At 38.9% G+C, this 21,348-nt stretch overlaps 2 protein-coding genes across 2 annotated transcripts; both read left to right on the top strand.

The window, feature by feature from the left end:
* The first annotated feature begins 6,659 nt into the window (after positions 1–6,659).
* LOC109988771 (permeability factor 2) lies at positions 6,660–8,687 on the top strand. Its single transcript, XM_020640364.3, has 4 exons — positions 6,660–6,881; positions 7,002–7,110; positions 7,209–7,289; positions 8,096–8,687. The coding sequence occupies exons 1-4, from the start codon at positions 6,821–6,823 to the stop codon at positions 8,175–8,177; spliced, it is 333 nt and encodes a 110-aa protein (XP_020496020.1). The 5' UTR covers positions 6,660–6,820; the 3' UTR covers positions 8,178–8,687.
* A 1,514-nt stretch (positions 8,688–10,201) lies between these two features.
* Positions 10,202–12,660, top strand: cxcl19 (chemokine (C-X-C motif) ligand 19). Its single transcript, XM_020640362.3, has 3 exons — positions 10,202–10,359; positions 11,089–11,224; positions 11,965–12,660. Exons 1-3 carry the CDS (start codon positions 10,308–10,310, stop codon positions 12,092–12,094), a joined length of 318 nt encoding a protein of 105 aa, XP_020496018.1. The 5' UTR covers positions 10,202–10,307; the 3' UTR covers positions 12,095–12,660.
* The last annotated feature ends 8,688 nt before the right edge of the window (positions 12,661–21,348 follow it).

Below are 21,348 nucleotides of genomic sequence, written 5' to 3'. Positions count from 1 at the left end.
GCCTTGGTGGCCCATTTCATCATGCAACTGTTTTAGTACAGTGGCTTTGTACTTTTCAGGTAATACAAGCTGTGTTTTGTTAGTTGTTTTTCTGCGAAGAATGCCATTTTCATCGATATGGAGTGTCTCCCATCCTCGCAGTAAACACTTACTTTGCATACTGAAAGCATTCAGTTCATGTCCAGATGGTCTGTTGTCATTCATTTTACACTGTATTACAGGACCAATGTCTTTGTCTTCTTGCTGTGATCTTCTGATTTTATCAACTGAGAATGGTTTGTGTGTCTCTTCACGTACTGTACACTGGAGAGAGTTAACTGCTGGGCACACCCATGTTGAGCTTGAATTTTGAGTCTCGCCGGCTTGGGTTGTCGCGGCCACACAATCTGATGTCAGCTCTTCAGTGCATTGTTCCATCATCATATCAATGTTTACAGGCATTCTGGACAGACTGTCAGCATCCACATTCTCTTTACCTGGGCGGTAGCGAATAGTAAAGTGGAAGTTTGCAAGCTCTGCGACCCATCTGCATCCTGTTGCGTTGAGCTTTGCACTGGATAAGATATGTAAGGGGATTATTATCAGTAAACACTGTGAAAGTGGGGGCATAGTACAGATAATCCCTACATTTTTCTGTAACTGCCCACTTCAAGGCAAGGAATTCTAACTTTCCTGAGTGTAGATGATAATTTTTTTCAGCAGCAGTCAATGTTCGGGAACCATAGGCTATCACTCTGAGTTTGTTATTCTGTTGTTGGTAAAGGACTGCACCGAGGCCTTGGTTTGAAGCATCTGTGTGGAGAACAAACGCTTTTGAGAAGTCTGGGAACCCAAGGACTGGTGGCTCGACCAAACAATCCATTAGCCGCTCCAATATGCGCTGATGTTCTTCCTCCCAAACAATCTGTGTGTTTGAAGGCACTCCTTTGTTTTTAACTTTAACTTGTCTCGTGTTTGGTTTTCTGTGTGGCACATTGGTGTCTCCTGTTGTTCCTTTCAACAAGTTGTAAAGTGGGCCTGCAATACGGGAAAAGTCTTTTATGTTTTGTCTGTAATAGCTTAATAAACCCATGACAGATCTAAGCTCTCCAACATTGCTTGGTCTTTTCTCTTTTAATGCTCTCACAGTGATGGTGTCAGTTGGATCAATTTTGCTTCCTTCAGCAGAGACAATTCTTCCCAGGTAACGAACTTCATGTTTAAATACTTTGCACTTGCTGGGTTTAAGCTTGATGCCATACTTTCTCAGTAGCTTAAGTAATTTTCTGACATAGTTTACATGTTCATCAAAGGACTGACTGTACACAAGCGTGTCATCAAGATAGAGGACACAGATGTTGTCTCGCACCTCTTCCAGACACTCCTCCATGCAGCGCTGGAACGCTGCGAGTGCGTTCATTAGGCCAAACGGAATCCTTATCCATTCGTAGAGGCCCCATGGAGTCACAAATGCAGTCAAGGGTCTGCTGTTTTCATCCATAAATCCTTTATGGTAGGCTTTCCCTTCATCTAGCAATGAAAACCACGAGTTACCTCCGAGACTGTCGAGAATGTCCTGCACACGTGGGATGGGCTGTCTGTCTGGGTGAGACTTTTTGTTCAATTCTCTGTAGTCTATGCAAAGATATAAACTCCCATCTTTCTTCCTTACACAGACAACAGGTGAGGCATAAGGTGAGTTAGATTTCTTCACCCATCCTTGTGCAATAAGATTATGCAGATAATCTTTCATCTCTTTATACAACGGCTTTGGCACAGACAGGTAAGTGCAATCCATATCTTTCAATGACTCACTGACACTTGGGGACAATGGTTTGGTTTCTCTAACACATTTGCTGGATACACAGCCTGGACATGCTGTAGGGTACCAACAACAGTTTTTCCTGAAATCTTGGCAGACATATCTGTCTATTTCAAAGGTTTTTAACAAAAAAAAAATCTTTGAAGTGTTTTAAATCCTTCAGACTGAATCTGTTTTAACACTGATATCTTTTACAAATTATTAAACTTAAATGAACTTCTACAATTGTTTTATGACATTTTTTACAAGAATTCGCTGTTTTATGTCACTAAAATCATATTTATTTCTCCATGAATTTATTTATAACTTATAACTCAAATAAATTACACCTATCACATTCACAGCCCCATATTGACATTTTTACAAATCAACAGAAACCCCAGTTATTTCAATTCCATAAGAAAATGCAAAAGATGGCAAGTAGGATCAGTAACACTGCTACAAGTGCTGCTTCCAGGGTAAAAACTGTTGCCCTACACAGGATTAGAGAGAGAGTCATGTGTTGTTGTTGTTTTTGATGTTGTTGTTGTTGTTGAGTTTGTTGTGTTAAATTTGAAGCAATGGTGGGTGCCAGCATGGGGTTTTAAGGTTCAGTATGAAAAGTTGTAATCTACTAAAGGTGGGACCTGAATAGGGGAGGACGTTTACCAACAAGTCCTCGTAGTGATGGGGCATCCAATCCTTCTGTGGGGACAAAGGGCATCTGTTGCTTGAGAGTGTTCAGGTTGTTTAAGGTTTGCGGTCCTCCTGCAGTTATCTAGATACGGCTTTGGGCCATTTTCATCAATAGGCACTATTGTTCCGTAATGTGCCTGAACATGATTGCTCCCCCCTCCACTTTTAGTATCATCATTCTGTGATAAGCACACTTTGGTGTGTAAACAGTCCCATACAGTATGCCAAAGTTGGTTTGCAAGTCAGCCAAGGAGAGAAAAAAGAAGCAACCATGTCAACAACAGGTGTAACTGGAAGACTATAATGTGCATGTGCAAAAAGCCTGCTTAAAGGTGCCGTTTTCAAAACTGTGCACTGTATGAGCCCTGATTTCAAGCCAATTTGCTAAAAAAAATCGGCCTTGACATGTAGATGAACAAACACAATGTGAGGTTTGCCGCTTTTGTATAAATTCAGTGTCGTGTAAACGTGGCCCAATTCTCGAGTAAATCTGGGAGGCAACTAAAGAATGCAAAAGTAAATTATTTGCGGAGGTTGGAGGCTTACCAGGAAGCTGAGTTCTGTACACAAAGGATTTCTGGAGAAGCACATCACAGTGCATGTTAAAGAAGGCATAAACACAGGAAGGTGAGGTGGCAGCCGAGTGGGATGTACATGTGTATTTGTCTTCATCCATCATGTTAAGATTTGTATTTAGACCCAAAAGCAGACACGGCAGCAAAATTTGAGGTTTTATTGCGGGGCTTGGTATTGGTGGATGGCTGACCGACTGCGTGGAGGAGACTTATGGAGTTTATCTGGTTCTGTAGGCGGACAGATAATTGGTTGAGTTGTCTGACGATGAAGCAGACTGGAGGAGATGTCACTGGTGAAAATCTGGACAACAAGAGAAAAAATCTGTTAGGACTCACTGAAAAAACACTAGGAACAAACTCTAACAAATGTTAAGAGCAGCCGATCACAGCTACCACTTCAGTAGACTCAATAATCTGGCCGTGAGTCGAGTCGAAACCAGTTCTTGGCCTGCAGCAGATGAGGCCAAGACTGAGCAGTCACCAGGTGTTTGATTGAAGCCACGCCCTCCAGAGACACACATACACACGCACATACACACACACACACACACTGAGGGGGAGGAGACACAAGGGAACCATATACAGAGAAACAGCAACACAGCCAGAGCCGTGACACATCATATTTTATGTTTTATTTGTATGCCTTCTTAGTCTTACTTCTGTATTTATAGCTACTGATTTATGGCCTGTTAACAAGAACAAACCAATCATATTTGATAAGGAATTACAAACTATAAGGACTTGATCCAAGCAGCTGGATGGAATTGACAGGTGGGCGACAAAGGAGATAAAGAAATCGGTGGGGTTTTTCATTTGAAAGCTGTTTCCATAGTTACAATTTTTGAATATCCCTCTGCACCTGTTCACTACAGGAGGTTAATGTTTGTGATTTTATGAATGAAGTCAGTACTGTTATAATGGCCACATGGCTCAATGGGGCTAGGGTTCTCTGTCAGCCTAGCTACAGCGCTAAAACAGTATCTAGGATTGTTTTAATTTTCTTTATAGGTAAGAGGAGTAGGCCAAGGTTCTGCAGCAGCGCCTTGACGCAGTTCCACCATCAGTACGCCTTTGAAAATACACATTCATTGGATCGGTAACGTGTTATAATGGTGACCCAGTGTGTGAAGTGACACTGCTTTATGACATGGCCGAGAGGAGTGCTAACCAGATTACAGAAATTGTTCGGAGGGATTTTAAAATGAGTCCAAAAAAAAAGAGGTCTTCCGAGTGTATTGTTGGATTGGATTCAGTGGGGTGATGCAGTACTGGACCAGGAGCCAGTAAAGTAACACGAGGGTGGGTTTGATGTGCTACTATGGCTTGGTTGCCTGATACGACCAGACGTGCCCCCATGTAGGCTAGCTGTTACCTCATTTTTTTTTGTATTGTTGTTGTGGCTCTTATAATAACATTACAATTGCCACCTAAAGTAGTAGTCTTTTACAAAAGTTCTAAATGCTTCAAACGGGAAGTTGGTCTGGTTGCTGGAGAGGTGCCAGGTCACTTCCCGAGTACAGCCGAGGTGCCCTTGGACAAGTCACTGAACCCTAAACAGCTCTCTGGTGTGCTCCCTGTGGTCAGTGCGTAGCAGCGTCACGCTCCCATCTCTCCACTAATGCATGTCCACAGGTCCTGTTTGTGTTCGTGTGTGACAAGCATGTCTCTCATAACAGAGTGTAAAACCAGAATTTCCCCTCTGGAATTCATAAAGTTTAGAAAACTATAAAAAAAAAAGAATGATTGATAGGTTTGGGGCTGTTAATCCTCCGACACACAGTCTGCTGTACATTCATTAGACCTGCAACAGGCAGAATGGATCAAGGTGTGGCACGGAAATATTGTAAAATACAACAAGTTAGACAGCTTGCAGGAGAGTCCTTTCAACATTGTCTTCTGGCTGACACTCACTCTGCATTGCAACATTATAACACGCACACACACACACACACACACACACACACACACACACACACACACACACACACACACACACACACACACACACACACACACACACACACACACACTGAAAGTACTTGAAACAACTTTCTTTTCTCATTGCAGACACTTTGCTAATTGTGTTGAAACCACTCCTTCACTTTTGCAATACGTCATGTTGAAAATACTCGCAGTTCAGCGTTCCTCTATCAGAGAGGTTAAAAGGTCACAGTTCACATGAAGTAGAAAGGAGGAGATTCTGATCCAATGTCCAGTCACACAGTGCCTCAGTAATGTCAATAGTGATTCTTAAGACAGAAAGGAGAGTTTTTATACATAATACATTTTAATCATGACATGACAAGCTGATTGTTGATTGTTTGAAAATGTAGATATATGTATTAATAGGGGTTGACTGACAGGTGGGCGCATTGTAGCTTTTTGCCAGGAGGCTTATATTTCACAATATAAAGTATCAGTATCAGTAACATATTATTATTACAATACGTATGCGCAATCTTGCATTACACAAGACAGATGATGTTTGTTTAAAGAGAAATACAGAAGTGACAAGGGAAAGTGCTGTGATTGCTATCAGGATCCCTTTATCAACTTGACTTGAAGAACATGTTGAGTCCTGACAAAGGGAGGATATCTGAGAGGAAATGTAGATATATGCATTAACAGTCTTTTCTATTTTTGGTTTCAGCCGCTATGAGTCTTTGTAATGCATGCTGCATGAGTGGTACTGTAGACCACCAGAAAGCAGCAGAGGGGGTTCATCTTTTTTATTGTCTAGTGTGGAGGTGATACTGGAAATGAAACCCAGTCTCACTTTGTGTGCATCTTAATACAGAGGTTCCAATACGAGGGTCGCGAGATGCCCACATAAAGGTTAAAAAATGATTCAGAATGATGTACTTCACCCATTATTGTGAGCTGTGTCACCATGTGAGAATTCTGCTGAAATGAAAGAAGCATGTGAAAATGTCGAGTCTGAACATGACGGCAACAATGTAGGAGTCTGCTGCTCTTTTTTAAAGAGAATATATGTGTTCTTGTAAACACACAGAACACATATTTATTTTAAGATATTTATACATTAAATGCTTTAAACACCTCCAGGAACAGTAGGGGGGTCCCTGGTCTCTAGCAGCTATTTTGGGGGTCCAGAGCTAAAAGAGTTTGGGGTCCCTGGTCTTAATAATGTACATCTTGGACCTGAGAGAAACAGTTCTCAATCTGAAAGGAGCACAACCTAGATATGTAATTTCTGAGCAGAGAAAGTGAACACTGGGGTAAGTTTTAAAAAATACTCTATGGCTAGAGCCAAAGGAATGTCTGAGTGCTACTTCATTGGTCACTTTATTGGCTAACAAATATAATGGTTATGATGTTATCAGAATAATAGTGAATACCAAGGAAATCCTAATGAGTCAAGAGAATAGAGGGTGATCTCACAGCTCTGCAGCTACAACGACACACTGTCAGCAATGAGGAATTCATTGACACTTTAACAGAGTTCAAGGTCAAGGGATTCAAGAAAGATAACAGTGAATGAAAGGATGTCCAAAGCCAGCTTTCAGGAAGTCTTTATAAGGAAGTGACAGCTGAAGAAAGTTCCATGGAAAGTGGAGGCATTTCAAAAGTTGTTAGACTGTGGGAAGAAACAATTCACTTCTCTGGAATCAGCACTCATCTTCAGTGTGAGAGTATAAAAAGGAGGTCCAGCTAACATGGGGTTCACAGTCCAGCACGCTCAGGCAGCACGAGGAGAGAAGAAGAAGAATTTGAAGAGGAGGAAATCGCTGCAAAACTAAATCTCAAAATGAAAACTGCAATCTTCTGCTTGGTTTTCCTGGCCTGCACTTCCATTTGCTTTTCAACACGTAAGTCTGCTAACTAAAAGGATTGCATGAATTGCATGAACCTAACATATCTTAAAACATAAACCATGATACCGCAGCTGTTTCATATGTCGTTGACACTGTCCCCCTTCATTTTTCCAGCTATATTGGATTGCCGGTGCTTTGGTTACCACAAGAACGTACGAGTTAAACGCATTGCTGATGTCGAAGTTCTTGAACCTAATCCATACTGCAGTAAAAAAGAAGTCATGTAAGTTCAAATACTTCTCTTTTAAATGTATGCATAATGTTGATTTTTCAGTGCGAGTACTTTACAAGTGCTTTTTTTCTTTTCTTCTTCTCCCACAGTGTCAAGCTGACAACCGGCGGCTCACTTTGTCTCAACCCCTCATCAGAGTTCACCAAACTCGTCCTGAAAGTCATACAAATGTAAGTCCAAAAGAAAAAGCAGTGTTTACATTCTGGGCTTTCGTCGTCCTTTCCACGGAGCAAGAACCGGTGTTTAAGTGTGACAGTAGTAATGCAGCAGTAATGCACGATATGCACAGATAGATATGCCAAGGAAACGTCTTCTCCATGTGTGATGGTCCCATCCATATAGGTTGAAACCTGGCAATGATGCAACACAGTTATGGACAATCCCCGCTTGTGTGTTTAGCCAGAAATCCTAACATGTTTTGAAAATGCAACAGCAGAAAATCACCGTAATTTGTCTTCAAATGTAGAAGGTAAAATCAGAAAATCTAAAGTAGAAATCCTATTGAAGTACACAAAGTCTGCTGACAAAGTTGATGTTGTGTGTTTCTCTTATATTGGTGATTTCTCTGGTTTTAGTACCACATTAGGGACTCAAAGGTAAACAAAAAGATGAAAACCAGATTGTTCCCATTGAGATTACGAGCCTCTTTCTCAACGGAGACCCGGCTAAGACCGTCAGCGGCAAGAACATAAAGTAACAGGGACAACAGGAGACATTAAACAAACACTAAAATGTGCATTAAGAAGAAATGCTGGCAACGCATGGTATAATCAATTTTCTGAATTGTATCCAATCAATTCACTTTGCTTGTAAATTGTTCAAGAATTTAAGAAAAGGCATGCTATGTGTAATCTGTGGAGAGAAGTTAGAAATGGCTAAAGCTTCCGTTTAAGGGGCAAAAGGAGAATCATTTCAGAAATCACTTTTTCTAAAGGCTTGATATGGAAATGATGAACATAATATGTTTTCTTCACAGGTCAGCATTTGGTAAGAAGAACACGGCTGGCCAAACAGCAACCCCTGCGTCCTCCACAGAAAAGCCAACAGCTTCATATTAAACTGTTCTTATTAACGATCCAATGGAAGTGAGGTATATCTGTTAATAAGAAGACACATGCGCACAACTTCAAAAGTAAGAGTCACTAAAGTACATAGTTACAAAAACTTAAAGAATTCATTTTTCTATATATACTTTTTTTTATAAGCAAAACTGGCAGCTGTATGTAAAAAATGTGAAATAGCATAAAACGCTGTCTTAACATGCGGTCAATGTTTCACAGTGATGGAATACAATGTTTTTAAATCTAAACACATTGTAACATATTTAATTTTAATTGTGTAGATTCTTTTGATTGATTCTTTTCTATGGAAGATGATTGAAATGGGATTTGATGTGATCTTGGATTTTGGTGGTTTTCATTTAAAAGCATTCCGATAACAAACACATCTGTACCAACTTGCACATATGTGTATCTAACTGTATTTTTGTCTTGTTGATTTCATTTTATTCTAATAATGATCTCAGATATATTATAAGAATAAATGTGGCATCATAAAAAAAAAATGAATATTTGACTTTTTATTGACTGGTGTGTGTGTGTGTGTGTGTGTGCATGACTGGTTGATTTGTATTTTACTGTTGCAATCATCTGTCCTGGGACAACAGATGGAAATAAGCTAGCTAGCTAAATCTGGTATAAAGCATCTCTTCTCCTCTGAGACTAATGTTTGTTTTTGTACACTGTCCCTGATTCAAATAAACTGATAAACTAAACTATTAGCCCAAATAATCATTATCCATCTGAAGTATTTTAACATACTGATGGTAAGCATAGCCTAATGTTCACCATCGCACTTTCTTAGTTTAGATTGTCAGCATGCTAATGTCTTGATAGTTTCAAGCAGACATGATTCTCTGATGTTAAACGTGTCTGTGTTGTTCATTGTGTTAGCATGCTAAAATTCCCACAGTCGACATGCTAACATACGCTAAGCAGTTATGTTTAGCATGCTTACAAAGGCTTGTACTGTTCACAATCCTGGTTTAGTGTCAAACAAAGTGTTTTCAAAGAATTCTGCAAAGTCATGGTCTAAAATATTATTTTATTTGTGGTCTTGAGGTTTTGCATGATGACCCATATTTGTGACCCAAACGTCTGAAAAAGACACATGCCTCTCATCATGAGGAAGCGATATTTCTCAAGTCAAGTCTGAATGTGGTTTGTCAGGGAAAATATGATCTTTGCCACTTATTATATATCATGTCACATGCTGGACAAAAAAAATAAAATGACCCCCAAAAAACGACATATTCTTGAGTCACAAATCTTAACAACTTCATAACAAGTAACCACGTTTGGTATAATGATTGCCTGATCGTGTGTGTTACTGTGTTATGGATAAAGTGTATAGCCTATAAAGCTAGAATAGATCTTTTATTGTCATTGCTATAAAGAAAACAGAAGACAGTGTAACTGCTCATGTCAGTGGCAGCACAGATAAAACACAGACATTCATTCACAAACATTAAAAAGACAACCAGATAGCATTAAAAGCACAACATACAAACACAAATGCTGTGGTCTAAAAATCAAAGCTAACATAAAAATTGAATTAAAGCCAATTAAAGAACAAATAACAGCTGTGTAGCGAGCACACCCATGGTTTGTTTAAATAGTGGCTGAACTGGAATGTTAAAAAGTCCTAAAAGGCCCACAAGGCAACATGTCACAACATTCTAGGTTACAGTATTAAAACAGCGCTTGTGTACTCAGCCGCATGATCACTCTAGTCAATTTCCTCTTTTTTTTGGCCGAGTCAGGAAAAACAAAGTCGAGTACTTCTGCAGAAATACAACAGGCAATAAATGATATGCTGTTGTCTGACTGTACATCCAGACTCAGTCCGTCTTCTATGTCTTATGTTTGTGGCCGCAAGCGCACCAGTCTGTCCCTGAATCCACCGTCCCATGACTACCTCCTGCTGCACATGTGAACGTACCAAAGTGAAACCAACACACACACGCACACACATATGCAAAGGTTTTTTCTGAAATGATCACACAGTTAAGGAGCACATGACCACTGTATGTATAAATAAAGGAATGAAAGGCTGTATGATAACAGTCCAAACTGCTCTAAGGTTTCCGTCTGAGTTAAAGAAGTGAACAAACAGCTGCTGTGAACAACATGAAGCTCTGCATCCTGTTGGTGTTCGGGACCCTGATTGTCCTCGTTAACGGTAAGAGCACAGCTACACGGTGAGAAATGTTCTTTGTAACCACACAGGTCTTTGAACCGTAGCCTATCTGACGTCACTGTAGACATGACTGCAGGCTCCTTCAGCGTTGTTCTCTTGCCAGAAGAGAAAATAATCTATCTTGTTACATGATTTTACTCGTTTTTTGTATAAGCTGCCAAAAGTAAACATGAACTTGATCCAACACTGTTTTGCAATCATAAAAGAAAGAATTAATTAATTATTTTATTCCTGCCGCTATATCATCTACTTGGTCGAGCTCTTGGTGAAGCTGAATTTTGTAGGACATTTGTGTGCAAAGCTATAATGGGAGAAAGCCTTAATTTACACAACAGTGGAAATATCCTGCAAATTCTAGTGAATGTGCAATAAAGAAAAGGATGAGTGTGGCCATTACATGAATGTCGCAATGTTGAGGATTATGGCTGTGATGACTGTATCGCCAGTTAGAAAGTGGAGTTGTACATTATTACCACACACACACAGACCCCATGACTGATATCATCCATTTCAAAATGAAATTCTGAGTAAAAACAATCAGGGACCGAGGGGGAGGGGGGGGGGGGGGGGTTGAACTTGATGTTGAAGAAACATTGAAAAAAAACCACAACCTTGCAATAACTTTTTATATTGTGCAGATTGTGCAGAGACATGAGCAGTATGTAATCCATGTGAAATATTTATTCTGACTGAGTGTTATGCTGGTCACAGGTATGCCGCCAATCAGCAGGGACTACAACACACACTGTCGGTGCCCCCAGGTGGAGTCGAGGATCATCCCTCCAGACAACCTGAAGAGCATCAAGCTCGTCCCCGAAGGTCCACACTGCCCCGAGACAGAAGTCATGTAAGTTTGAACAAAGGCAAACTATAGAGCTGAACCTAGCCCTTACTTACATTACATTGAAAATAAATCTGTGAGAAACGGCAAAAGGACCCTGAGCAAACAGGTTAGGGCTGATGTCCTTAATTTTCTTTGGAGGTGCTGCTGGGAAGTTCCATGATGAGAAGGAGAAATTGCCTATTTAATCCATCCTCCCTTCCTTCCCCACATGTGTTCTCTATTTAAATGCCATCAATTTATCAGGAAAAGGCACAAATCACAAAAAAGGCTTCATAAAAAACTGAACTCTGCTTTGATAAATGAAAAAAATTATTAATATGCACTCACTGCCTGTGAATAATCTCAAATATTTCTATCTGATTGAAATGGGAATGAAATAGAGATTGCTGCTGTCACTGAATTGTCCTTTGGGGTGAATAAAGCTGTCTCAGTCTGAGTGTTTATGGGCTGTTAAACCATAGATAACCTCGGTTATCTGCAGCTTTTTTTGATCATTAAATGCAAAACTGCAGTCATGCTCCTTAAGGATGCTTAAGGATGCTCCCCCTGTGGCAGCGGATTCAGACTAAGGCATCTGTTAGTCCGATAACTGTGCACACATATCTACTCTTTTAATCCATTTTGTCATTTAACTTTTGTATTTAAATTGAAACTTTATTGAAGACAAATAACGTTTTTTGATTTTGAAATCATTGTTATGCTGATAGTGTCTTTTTTATTGTTTTTTTTGTTTGTTTAACCAGAGCTGGACTTGTGAGCGGGGAGAAAGTTTGCCTGAACCCTAAGTCCTCCTGGGTGAAGAAGTTGATCCACTATGTTCTTGAGAAACAGCTACATCAGCAGGGAGTGGCCGTTCCTAAGAACAGAGCCTAGAGTCTCATCTGAGTAAAATCAAATGTAGCAAGGAAGTTCAAAACTGGATCTCTCTGCAACCATGAGCCATGCTGTCTTACTTTAATAATACATGAAACCAAATGTAACCCTGAATGCAAAATTATTTGAGTTTTTCTCTATCGTTTGTTTTGTTACAGCTCTTTTATCTTAAAGAAAAGTATTTCTCCAGTATTTTTTAACCAAGTATTTTGTACAACATGCCAGCTAACATGAATTCTGTTGTTCATATTCTTTACATGCAGACAGCTGTGTTGTATTGAAGGAAGTAAAGGTGATGTAAGCTGACATGTTAAAAGTGTTGGTATATGTGTGCCTATGGTATTTAATCATGCGTGTTGATATATAATGTGTGATTTGAAATGTATAATCATTGTGACGTGTAGAATGTTTAGTCGTGTGATTCTGAGAGCACATTCATGTAGCATTTTATATTCCTGTAAGAAACTATTCAAGTCTTATCTAACAAAAAAAGGGATGACTTCCTCTGAGTGGTCCCTCGTGAAAAATTCTAAAAGGTCCAATAAAAATTTTGTTTAACAAGAAAACTTTCCTTATGGTCATTTTTACAAAGCCTACATTATCTGTACATGTTCTCTTGAGTACACTGCTGCATGGCTGTCAGTCGTACAGATCAGTTTAACTTTATTGTCACATCTCAAAAGAAGTTCTATTCCACCCCATTTATATTATTTTTATTGAACCAGGTAATTAATCATGATCATGTAGAGAGTTGGTTACTGAAGTTAATGGATAAACTTCATATTCCCCTTTTCTACAATAAGTATTCATTCAAAATCAAGGATTTCTGGATTAGTTAGCCAAAGATCAATCCTAGATCTTGGGTCTTCCATTGGGTTTCATCCAAGAAAATTGTCTTGTGTTTGGGTTTTTCTCTCTTCATACAAAAATAAAAGAGTTACTGTCAATGAAATCCTTCATCAATCTGTTGTGGTGGGAATCATTAAAATTAGATGGACATCTGTCCAACCACTCGTCTGGCACTATATTAAAATCTCCACTTGTCCTCACTCCAATCCGGGAAGTCACCCGGGGCGGACGGATTTCCGGTTGAGTTTTTTAAAACACTAAAAGGTAAGATCAATAAATTATTACTTAGAGTTTTCAATACATCTATTGAGGACTCAAAACTCCCAGAATCAATGTATTTGGCCAATATAACACTTATATTAAAGAAAAAGAAAAATCCAGAACTCTGCTACTCATACCGACCAATCAGTCTGAGTGGACATAAAAAGGAGTAAAAGTATTGGCTCGCAGATGCAGATCAGACCGGTTTTATAAAGGATCGAATGTCACAATACAAGACGCTTAATTAACATCATTCATTATCTCAATCACTGTCAAATTCCTGGAGCAATTATATCGATGGATGCTGAAAAAGCCTTTGATTGGGTTGGATGGGAATACATGTTTGACATTTTTAAGAGATTTGGCTTTCAAACTAACTTTCTAGGCTGTGTGAAACTTCTGTACAAGAAGCCCACAGCTTCTGTCCTGACAAGTTTCAAGTTGTCAAGAGGTGCAGCCCAAGGCAGTCCTCTGTTTGCCCTGGCTATAGAGCCATTAGCAATAGCTATTCAACAAAATAATAATATTAAAGGAACAATGATCGGTACAAAGCAAAACAAAATTATGTTGTATGCGGATGATGTCCTGTTGACCTTAACAGACCCGAGTGTGTAAGTACCTGCTGTCATAGAATGTGTTAAAGAATTTGGACTAATATCTGGATACAAAGTTAATTTTGACAAATCTGAGGTAATGCCCCTGGTGAGCGATAGACGTGTTGAACCTGATTTTGTTAGACAATTTTGCTGGGCCCCTGATGGTTTCAGTTATCTGGGAATAAAAGTCACACCAAAACTCAATCGACTGTATAGTGAAAACATTAACCCGTTGATTAAGCACTTGAAAGAAAATATGATGAGATGGAGGAATCTGCCCATATCCTTTCTTGGTAGGATCAATCTCATTAAGATGACTATTCTCCCTAAGATAATTGATCCTGTATCTATGCTTTTTGTGATTTTAAGGACAGAAGATATTAGAGATAGTAATAAAGCAATATCAGACTTCATTTGGGCAGGAAGGAAACCCAAGATAAAATTAGAGAAGTAACAACTCCCTAAAGAAAAAGGTGGGTGGGGTCTACCTAAAGTAGAAAATTATGTTGTATCAATACATGCCAGGATTATATCTTCATGGGTGGTTGGAAACACTAGGTTGCATTGGCTTGAAATAGAGGCCATAATGTGTAAACCTTTTTCCCCTGTAAATGTATTAGAGAAACGATTGAATGAATTACCAATTCTAGTTAAGGACAACTTGTTAATAACCAATATCATAAAGACGTGGAGAAGCTTAAAGGCAATGTTTAAGGAAAACTGTCCCTTGAATGCAGTTACAACATTGGTGGACAATCCAGATTTATCAGTGGAGGGGGCAGGGCCTAACTTTAAACAGTGGCAGGAAGCAGGCTTAAAAAGGGTACATGATCTTTGCAGTAATGGGATCTTCAAAATGTTTGACTCTCTGAGAGGTCAGTACAATATACCTACCAAGGACAAATATCTACAAGTCAGGCACTATGTATTGAAGAAGGTAAATACCCTCAATTTCTTTAGTGGTTCGCATATGCTGGAAAGATTTTTCTTGGATCATACAAAAAATTAACATTTTGTATCAAGGTTTTACTCTGAGTTACAGAGTTTGGATATGGATAAACTTGCTTCCTTAAGAACATCATGGTCGACGCTGCTGAAGGTGGCAATAGATAAAGATATATGGGAAGAAATTCTGATGTTACCCTCCAAGATTTCAATCTGTAATAGATATAAAGGGATGCAGGACAATATCTTGCATAATGTTTATATAGCTCCATATGTTTACAGTAAGTTCACAACATGAGCTTCCCCAATTTGTTCCAAATGCAAAGCTAATACTGGAACTAGAATGCATTGTCTTTGGTAGTGTGAAAAGACTCAATTATTTTTGAAGGCAGTATGTGGAGAACAACAGGACAACAACTGCCTCCTGGCCCATTTCTATGCCACCTAGGAAGTCTACTGAACACTTTGAAGGAACATAAGGACATAATCCAATTTCTGTTAATGTTGGCTAGGAAGACTATAATGACAAAATGGGTTGGGGATGAATCCCCTACTGTTCACTTGTGGAAATCTCTGATATCTGATGTTGTGACGTTAAAAAAGTTAAGATACTGTATCTCTTTAAAAGGAAATGGGAGAAGCCCTTGAATCTTCTAAATGTTAAGTGCAACTTATCATAATGATCCCTGAATGATTATCTTGCTATTGTACAACATCACTGTTAATCACATGTATACCCATCTTATATTCAGTCATTATTTCTGAGAGAGATTCTAATACTTATTTGTTTTTAGCAATATTACTATATTAGCCTGAAGGAGATCCTTTGGATCCAAACGTTGCCCTTAATAAAGTTCCTCATTTCGAGCTGAACAGTGTGCGGACCTTTCCTTCTTTTCGGCAGTTTATTTTTAATTTTTCAATTATTTTATTTTAATTCATTTTACCCCAAACAATAGACACAATGCAGACAAGACAGTACCAGCAGCAGTAACATATATCTTTAACCCATCTTACAACAGCACCATACTGACATTTACATTCCCCCCATGTCCTGAGCCCAGTGCAAAGCAACATCTAGATGTCATCAAATTCATGTAGAGACAAGAATAATAATAGTAGTAATTGTAATAATAATACTAAAAATACTGAGCTAATGATGAAAGAAAGAAAAATAAATAAACAAAAACATTCACACACGACAACAACAATTTATATATAAAAAAAATACAACAGCAACAAAAAAAGCAACAAAAAAATAAATAAATAAATAAAACCAAAAGACATAATCATGGTAACACACCTGGTCTATAACAGTCTATAGTCTATAACACGACCCCAAACTTTTTGGATTTGCATTTGTTGTCCTTTCACAAAATACATGATTTTCTCAGGTGTACAATACGATAGCAATTCTGACCACCACTGCTTGATTGGGGAGGGGTTTCAGATTTCCAGTGGCATAAAATGCATTTATTTGCTGCAGTCATAGCCAGTAGGATAAGTTTCTTTTCATGATTGTCAAATTTTATCAGCACTGTAGCATCGCCCAGAATAGCCATGCGGGGGTTTGGGGTCAGCTCTTTCAAAAATATTTTGGAAAGTTGGTCAAATATAAAGTTCCAGTAATCATTCAGTCTTTCACATTTCCAAAACATATGTATTAGAGCCCCTGTTTGATTGTTGCACCTAGGGCAGCAGGGAGATGTCTCATGACTGAACTGATAAAGCCTTTGTGGTGTGTAATATATCCTATGAAAGATGTTATGTTGAATTAATCTGTGTTTTGTTTTAGTTAGGGTTTTTTGAGTCTTCTGGAGTAGAGACTGCCATTCATGCATTGAGTATTCATACTGAATGTCATTTCCCCATTTATTCTTGAGTTGGATCATCCTATCATCTTTCTGTTCGTTATTTAATACTGCGTATAATTTAGAAATGAGGCCCTTTTGGGTGCTGGTAGTCCTAAATATTTTCTCTATCGATGTTTCTGCAATACACGAAGCTGGGGTTTTTAATTTTGACCCAGTTCCTTATTTGCAAGTATCTATAAAAATGATTAGGTGGTATGTCAAATTGAGGTAGTTAAAATCTGCAAATACATTTTGATTGCACAGATCTCCGTTTTCTTCAATTCCCTTAAGTTTCCAGTCCTCGATGATTCTGTCTCTGATGTCTTTAGGGACAAGTGGATTGTTCCACAGGGGTGTGCTCTTTACCAAGGTGTTCTGAGACCCTATAAGTTTAAATGTTTCTTTCCAGCACTTAAATGTGTGATTTATGACCTGGTTTGTAGTAACAGCTTTGAGGTTTTTGACGGTTTCAATAAAAGGTATTAAATATAATGGGGTAGGATGCGTTATATGCTTTTCCAATTTGGCTTTCTCACTGTTAAGCTGGCACCAGATGTTGCGAAATTGGCTGGCCAGGTAATATAACCTGAAATTAGGTCGGTTCAAACCTCCTGTTTACCTGTTTAATGGAGCTTGCAATGATGAGAACTTAATCCTGGCACGTTTTTGAGACAACAGAAAACTAGTAATTAAATTTAAAAAACGGCAGTTTATACCTGTTTTGTACTGCACGTGTATGTAAATTGTTTGCATGTGCACACACTAGCCTTTGTACTCTTTTTGAATTAATATTATTATTGGCAAAAAAAATGTTATAACTACTGACATCAGGTGACTGTTGGTGCCATGTTTGGATGTCACAACACAACCGTCCCAGGAGACCCGTTGAGTGGGAAAAAACAATCTCTGAGTTTCATCCCAACAGAACAATGACCTGGCACATTCTTATCTCCTCCTTTAATTCAACCCTGATGATCCGTGCCCACTATCTCATCCATCGTTAAGCCCTGCATTGTCCCAATCTTTTGTATCTTTCATGGTGACCTGCCCATTCTTTTAGGACGCTGTTTTGTTTTCAAGAACTGCCTCCTTCCCTTTACTTTACTGCCTCCTTCCCTTTACTTTACTTTTGCAACCTTTGAGTTCAGCCGCTGTAGCTGTAGTCCATGGATTCAATAGACTAGAGGATTCCTCGTTTGGTCTTTCACATGGGAGACTTTGGTTGGTGTGTTTACTGGGGAATCATTGAGCTCTTCTATGTTTCTTTTATCTGTTCCCACATTATTAGCTTCCATTGCATAGTCATGTTGACGAAGCACATCAGGTGTAGCCTTCTGGTCGCTAGTTTTAATGTTAGCTTTGTTGTTTGTCGTCATTTCTTGTTCTTTTGTTCTGTTTTTTTTGGTTTCTTGTCTTTGTTAGGCATTATAAATTGTAATCGAAATGTCAGGGGAAACCAAACGTTTTAACAAGTTTTGAGGAACTTTAGTGTGCACTCTGCTGGCCAACTCCTTTGGTGTTTTACCACCTGGTAAAATAAAGGTGAAATAAAAAAATTGAAATAATAACAACAAGGTGAAAGGAGTACAGAGTATTAATCAGCATTATCATTGTGGGGATATAATCATGTTCCAATATAATCTGTTTGTTTTTATTCATGTGCAAGATCAGCCTGTAAGATTAGAAGGCTCTTGAAAATGTGTATTTTAGTCACATGCAAGTGGGATCAAAAAGTCTCTTTAGGGGGTCTTGTACATTATTTGCCCCAAATTCTCAAACCTCCAGTTAAGAAGTTCAAATGAAGTTTTTTGCAGCTCACACAATCACATATAAAGTCAACCCGCGCCCCCGCGCCGCAGTCAAGGATTGTTTAGCTAAAAGCCCTAAACCGTTTCCCATTCATTCTCTATGGTAGTGCTAAACCACTACGTATGTAATATACTTTTGGCCACTACGACTTAGTGGCGCTGTCCCGAGTTTTTCTTCAGCGCGAACTGCGGTGGAGACAAGACACTATCTACTTTCTTCGAATTCTCATCACGCAGTATTCACTAATCAAAGGTAAGAGACTTTGTTTGGCATAAATTTAAAACTATAGGGTCAATTTATTATTATTTATTTTCTCTGTCAGACAATATTGGTGCAATAACGTGATAAATTACACTAACAAACAAACGTTATCTATTTAATGGTCAAGTAAAGTAAACTTTTATCAGGACCATGGTGTTACACTATCTTTCAGAGTCAAATTAAGTCTTAACTACAATATCAAATGTCATTTTGTTACTCAATTATTTGATAGGAACTCCTCTCCTGCCCCATTTGCCCCTCTCCAAACTCATACACTTAAACTCAGGTGCTTAGGCACACACAGTTTTTTTCCCACATCTACTGCCCCTCTCACTCCCCCCCTCTATTCTTGCTCACACATGCTGTGCTTTCCCCCTCCTGCTGCTCCCACCCCACCCTCTTACCCTTTAGTTCTCAGGCAGACTCTCAGATGTACAGACACACACACACACACACACACACACACACCCACACACACACACACACACACACACACACACACACACACACACACTTCCTCCCCCTTAGATCCCAGAGTAGGTGAAGATCAGAAAGGTGTGAAAAACTATTGTCTTTTTAGCCTTCTGAACTTTTTAGTGAAGATCATAGAAGTTTTGCCGCTGTAAAATATTTAATTGGCCATTTCTATTTGAGTGGGATTAATATGTGATCTGAAATATTCTGGTATTTTTTTCACAAATATCTTCTCACTGTATCTGATTAAAATGAATCTAAAATTCTATTATTTTCTTTTAGGTAAAGATGCACAAGAAAGTGTTGTTCTTCCCGGGGAAAGTCTGTGTTGTGTTCCGCAAGGGACCACTCGGATTTCTCCTCTAGGAGCCGTCAAAGGAAGCCAGAAGAATTAAGGAGGACTCCACTCTGCAGGACAAGTCTGCCCCCATACGGGCTGACCTTGTTCAGCAGAATGCTCTGGCTGTGGTCCGTCGGAGAGGAGGGGATGCCTCAGACTGTACGGAGGTGCTGGGAGACTACATCCTGCAGTTTGGGAAGTATAAAGGGAAGTCTTTCAGGTGGCTTTTGGAGAATGATATAGGGTACACAATGTATCTTATTAAGAACTTGCAAAAGGAGGAAGCATCAGGTGACAGTGTGACTGCAGGGCATAGCAAGGACAGCCTACAGTCCTTTGTCAATTATTCCCTCAGTTTTGCTGAGATCCAGTCTCTCCGAACCTATGAGGCAAGTGGAGGGGTTGTTATGGCAGCCTCATTGGAAGATGACCAGCTGGTTGGCTTTGGCACTCGTGCTAAGAGCACCTGGAAGGAGATTTGGGACAGCAGAGCTGATGGCTATATAGCTGATAATATAATTTTTTTAAATGAAAATCTGCTTTTAAGATTTATACTTTCAGTCCTACAAGTTTTTAATGATTGGTGTGGGCTTTGTTTTGTGTTACAGATCTGCTTTAGTCTGGGGTGCCTCTGTCTGCTTCAGCTGCCTCTCTAAGTTCATTTTAAATGTTCACCTTTGATCTGTACTTTGTCTTGTTTGAGGCAACTGCAGAAAAAACTCTCACACATGTAGCATGTGGCAAAGTAAGGAGTGTAGCTATCTTTTCTAACCGCTGTTGTACAGCTAGAGCTGAGGGCAAGATATGACTTACCATATTTTCTTGTCTTTGTTTTCAAAGTTGTGACTTAATGGATTAATTGTCACCCTGGCATTTACCTGGAAGTCCTACAACACAATTTGCCATGCTTTGCTGGCAATGCAAAACGATGTGGATTGCTTTTATTTAAGCTCGATGCCTTCAACTGTCATAACCATGGGCCCCACTTTGGGAATCACTGGTTTAAGAGGATGTTAAATTAACCTTGTATTTATAACTTTCACTGAATGTTCTGATGCTGCTTTTTATCTTATACCACCCTACTTCCACCCACCATCCATTATAACTTGCTTGTAAATTAAACTATTTTCATGAAAAAATTGAAATTTATTGTCTTTTTTACTGTTTGGAATTAAAATAATATAGCTTCTTTTCAACTTAAATGTGCCATTTATATACAAAACCTTCTGTCTCATATGCTTTATGGGGTCTGAATAAAAATGCTAAGATGTACTGCTGCCAGTTCACCAACATGGACATTTTAATGCGGTTTCAAACTTTTATATTACTTTTTCGAAGGTGTGCATGATTTAATCTGTATACAAAACAAGGAAATCAATGACATATTCAGATCTTAGTAAATAGTAGTAAATTAGATTTTTAAACTAAAATGATTTATACATGTACTTCAGGTACTTCACTCTCAATAAACAAGGTAACAACAAAGGGAATCTATTAAAGTCAATATTAAACAATGTGTTTCATCACAACACAATAGCCTAAATCACATCTCAGATTTGTCTCAGTGGGGATTTGAACCTGCACTAAGCAAGCATTCGAACACCTTGGAAAAAAAAAAAAGATACTTTAATCCTATTGGCTGATTTTCTGTTACAGCTATTCGCAACTTGCCTAATTAAGACAGCATTGTATAGTCATGCTAAAACAAGGCACTGATGGCCTAGCGGTTAGGTCGTACCTCTTGTACAGAGGCTGCAGTCCAGGGATGCAGGTGGTCTGGGTTCAAGTCCGACCAGCACAGACTGGTTTAATCAGAGAAGATAGCTGACACCAGATTTAATTTGAAGTACGTTATTACAGATATCT

This window comes from Labrus bergylta, chromosome 22 (genome assembly GCF_963930695.1).
Source record: "Labrus bergylta chromosome 22, fLabBer1.1, whole genome shotgun sequence".
Classification (NCBI taxonomy): Eukaryota; Metazoa; Chordata; class Actinopteri; order Labriformes; family Labridae; genus Labrus; species Labrus bergylta.
This window is presented reverse-complemented; position numbering and strand designations above follow the sequence as displayed.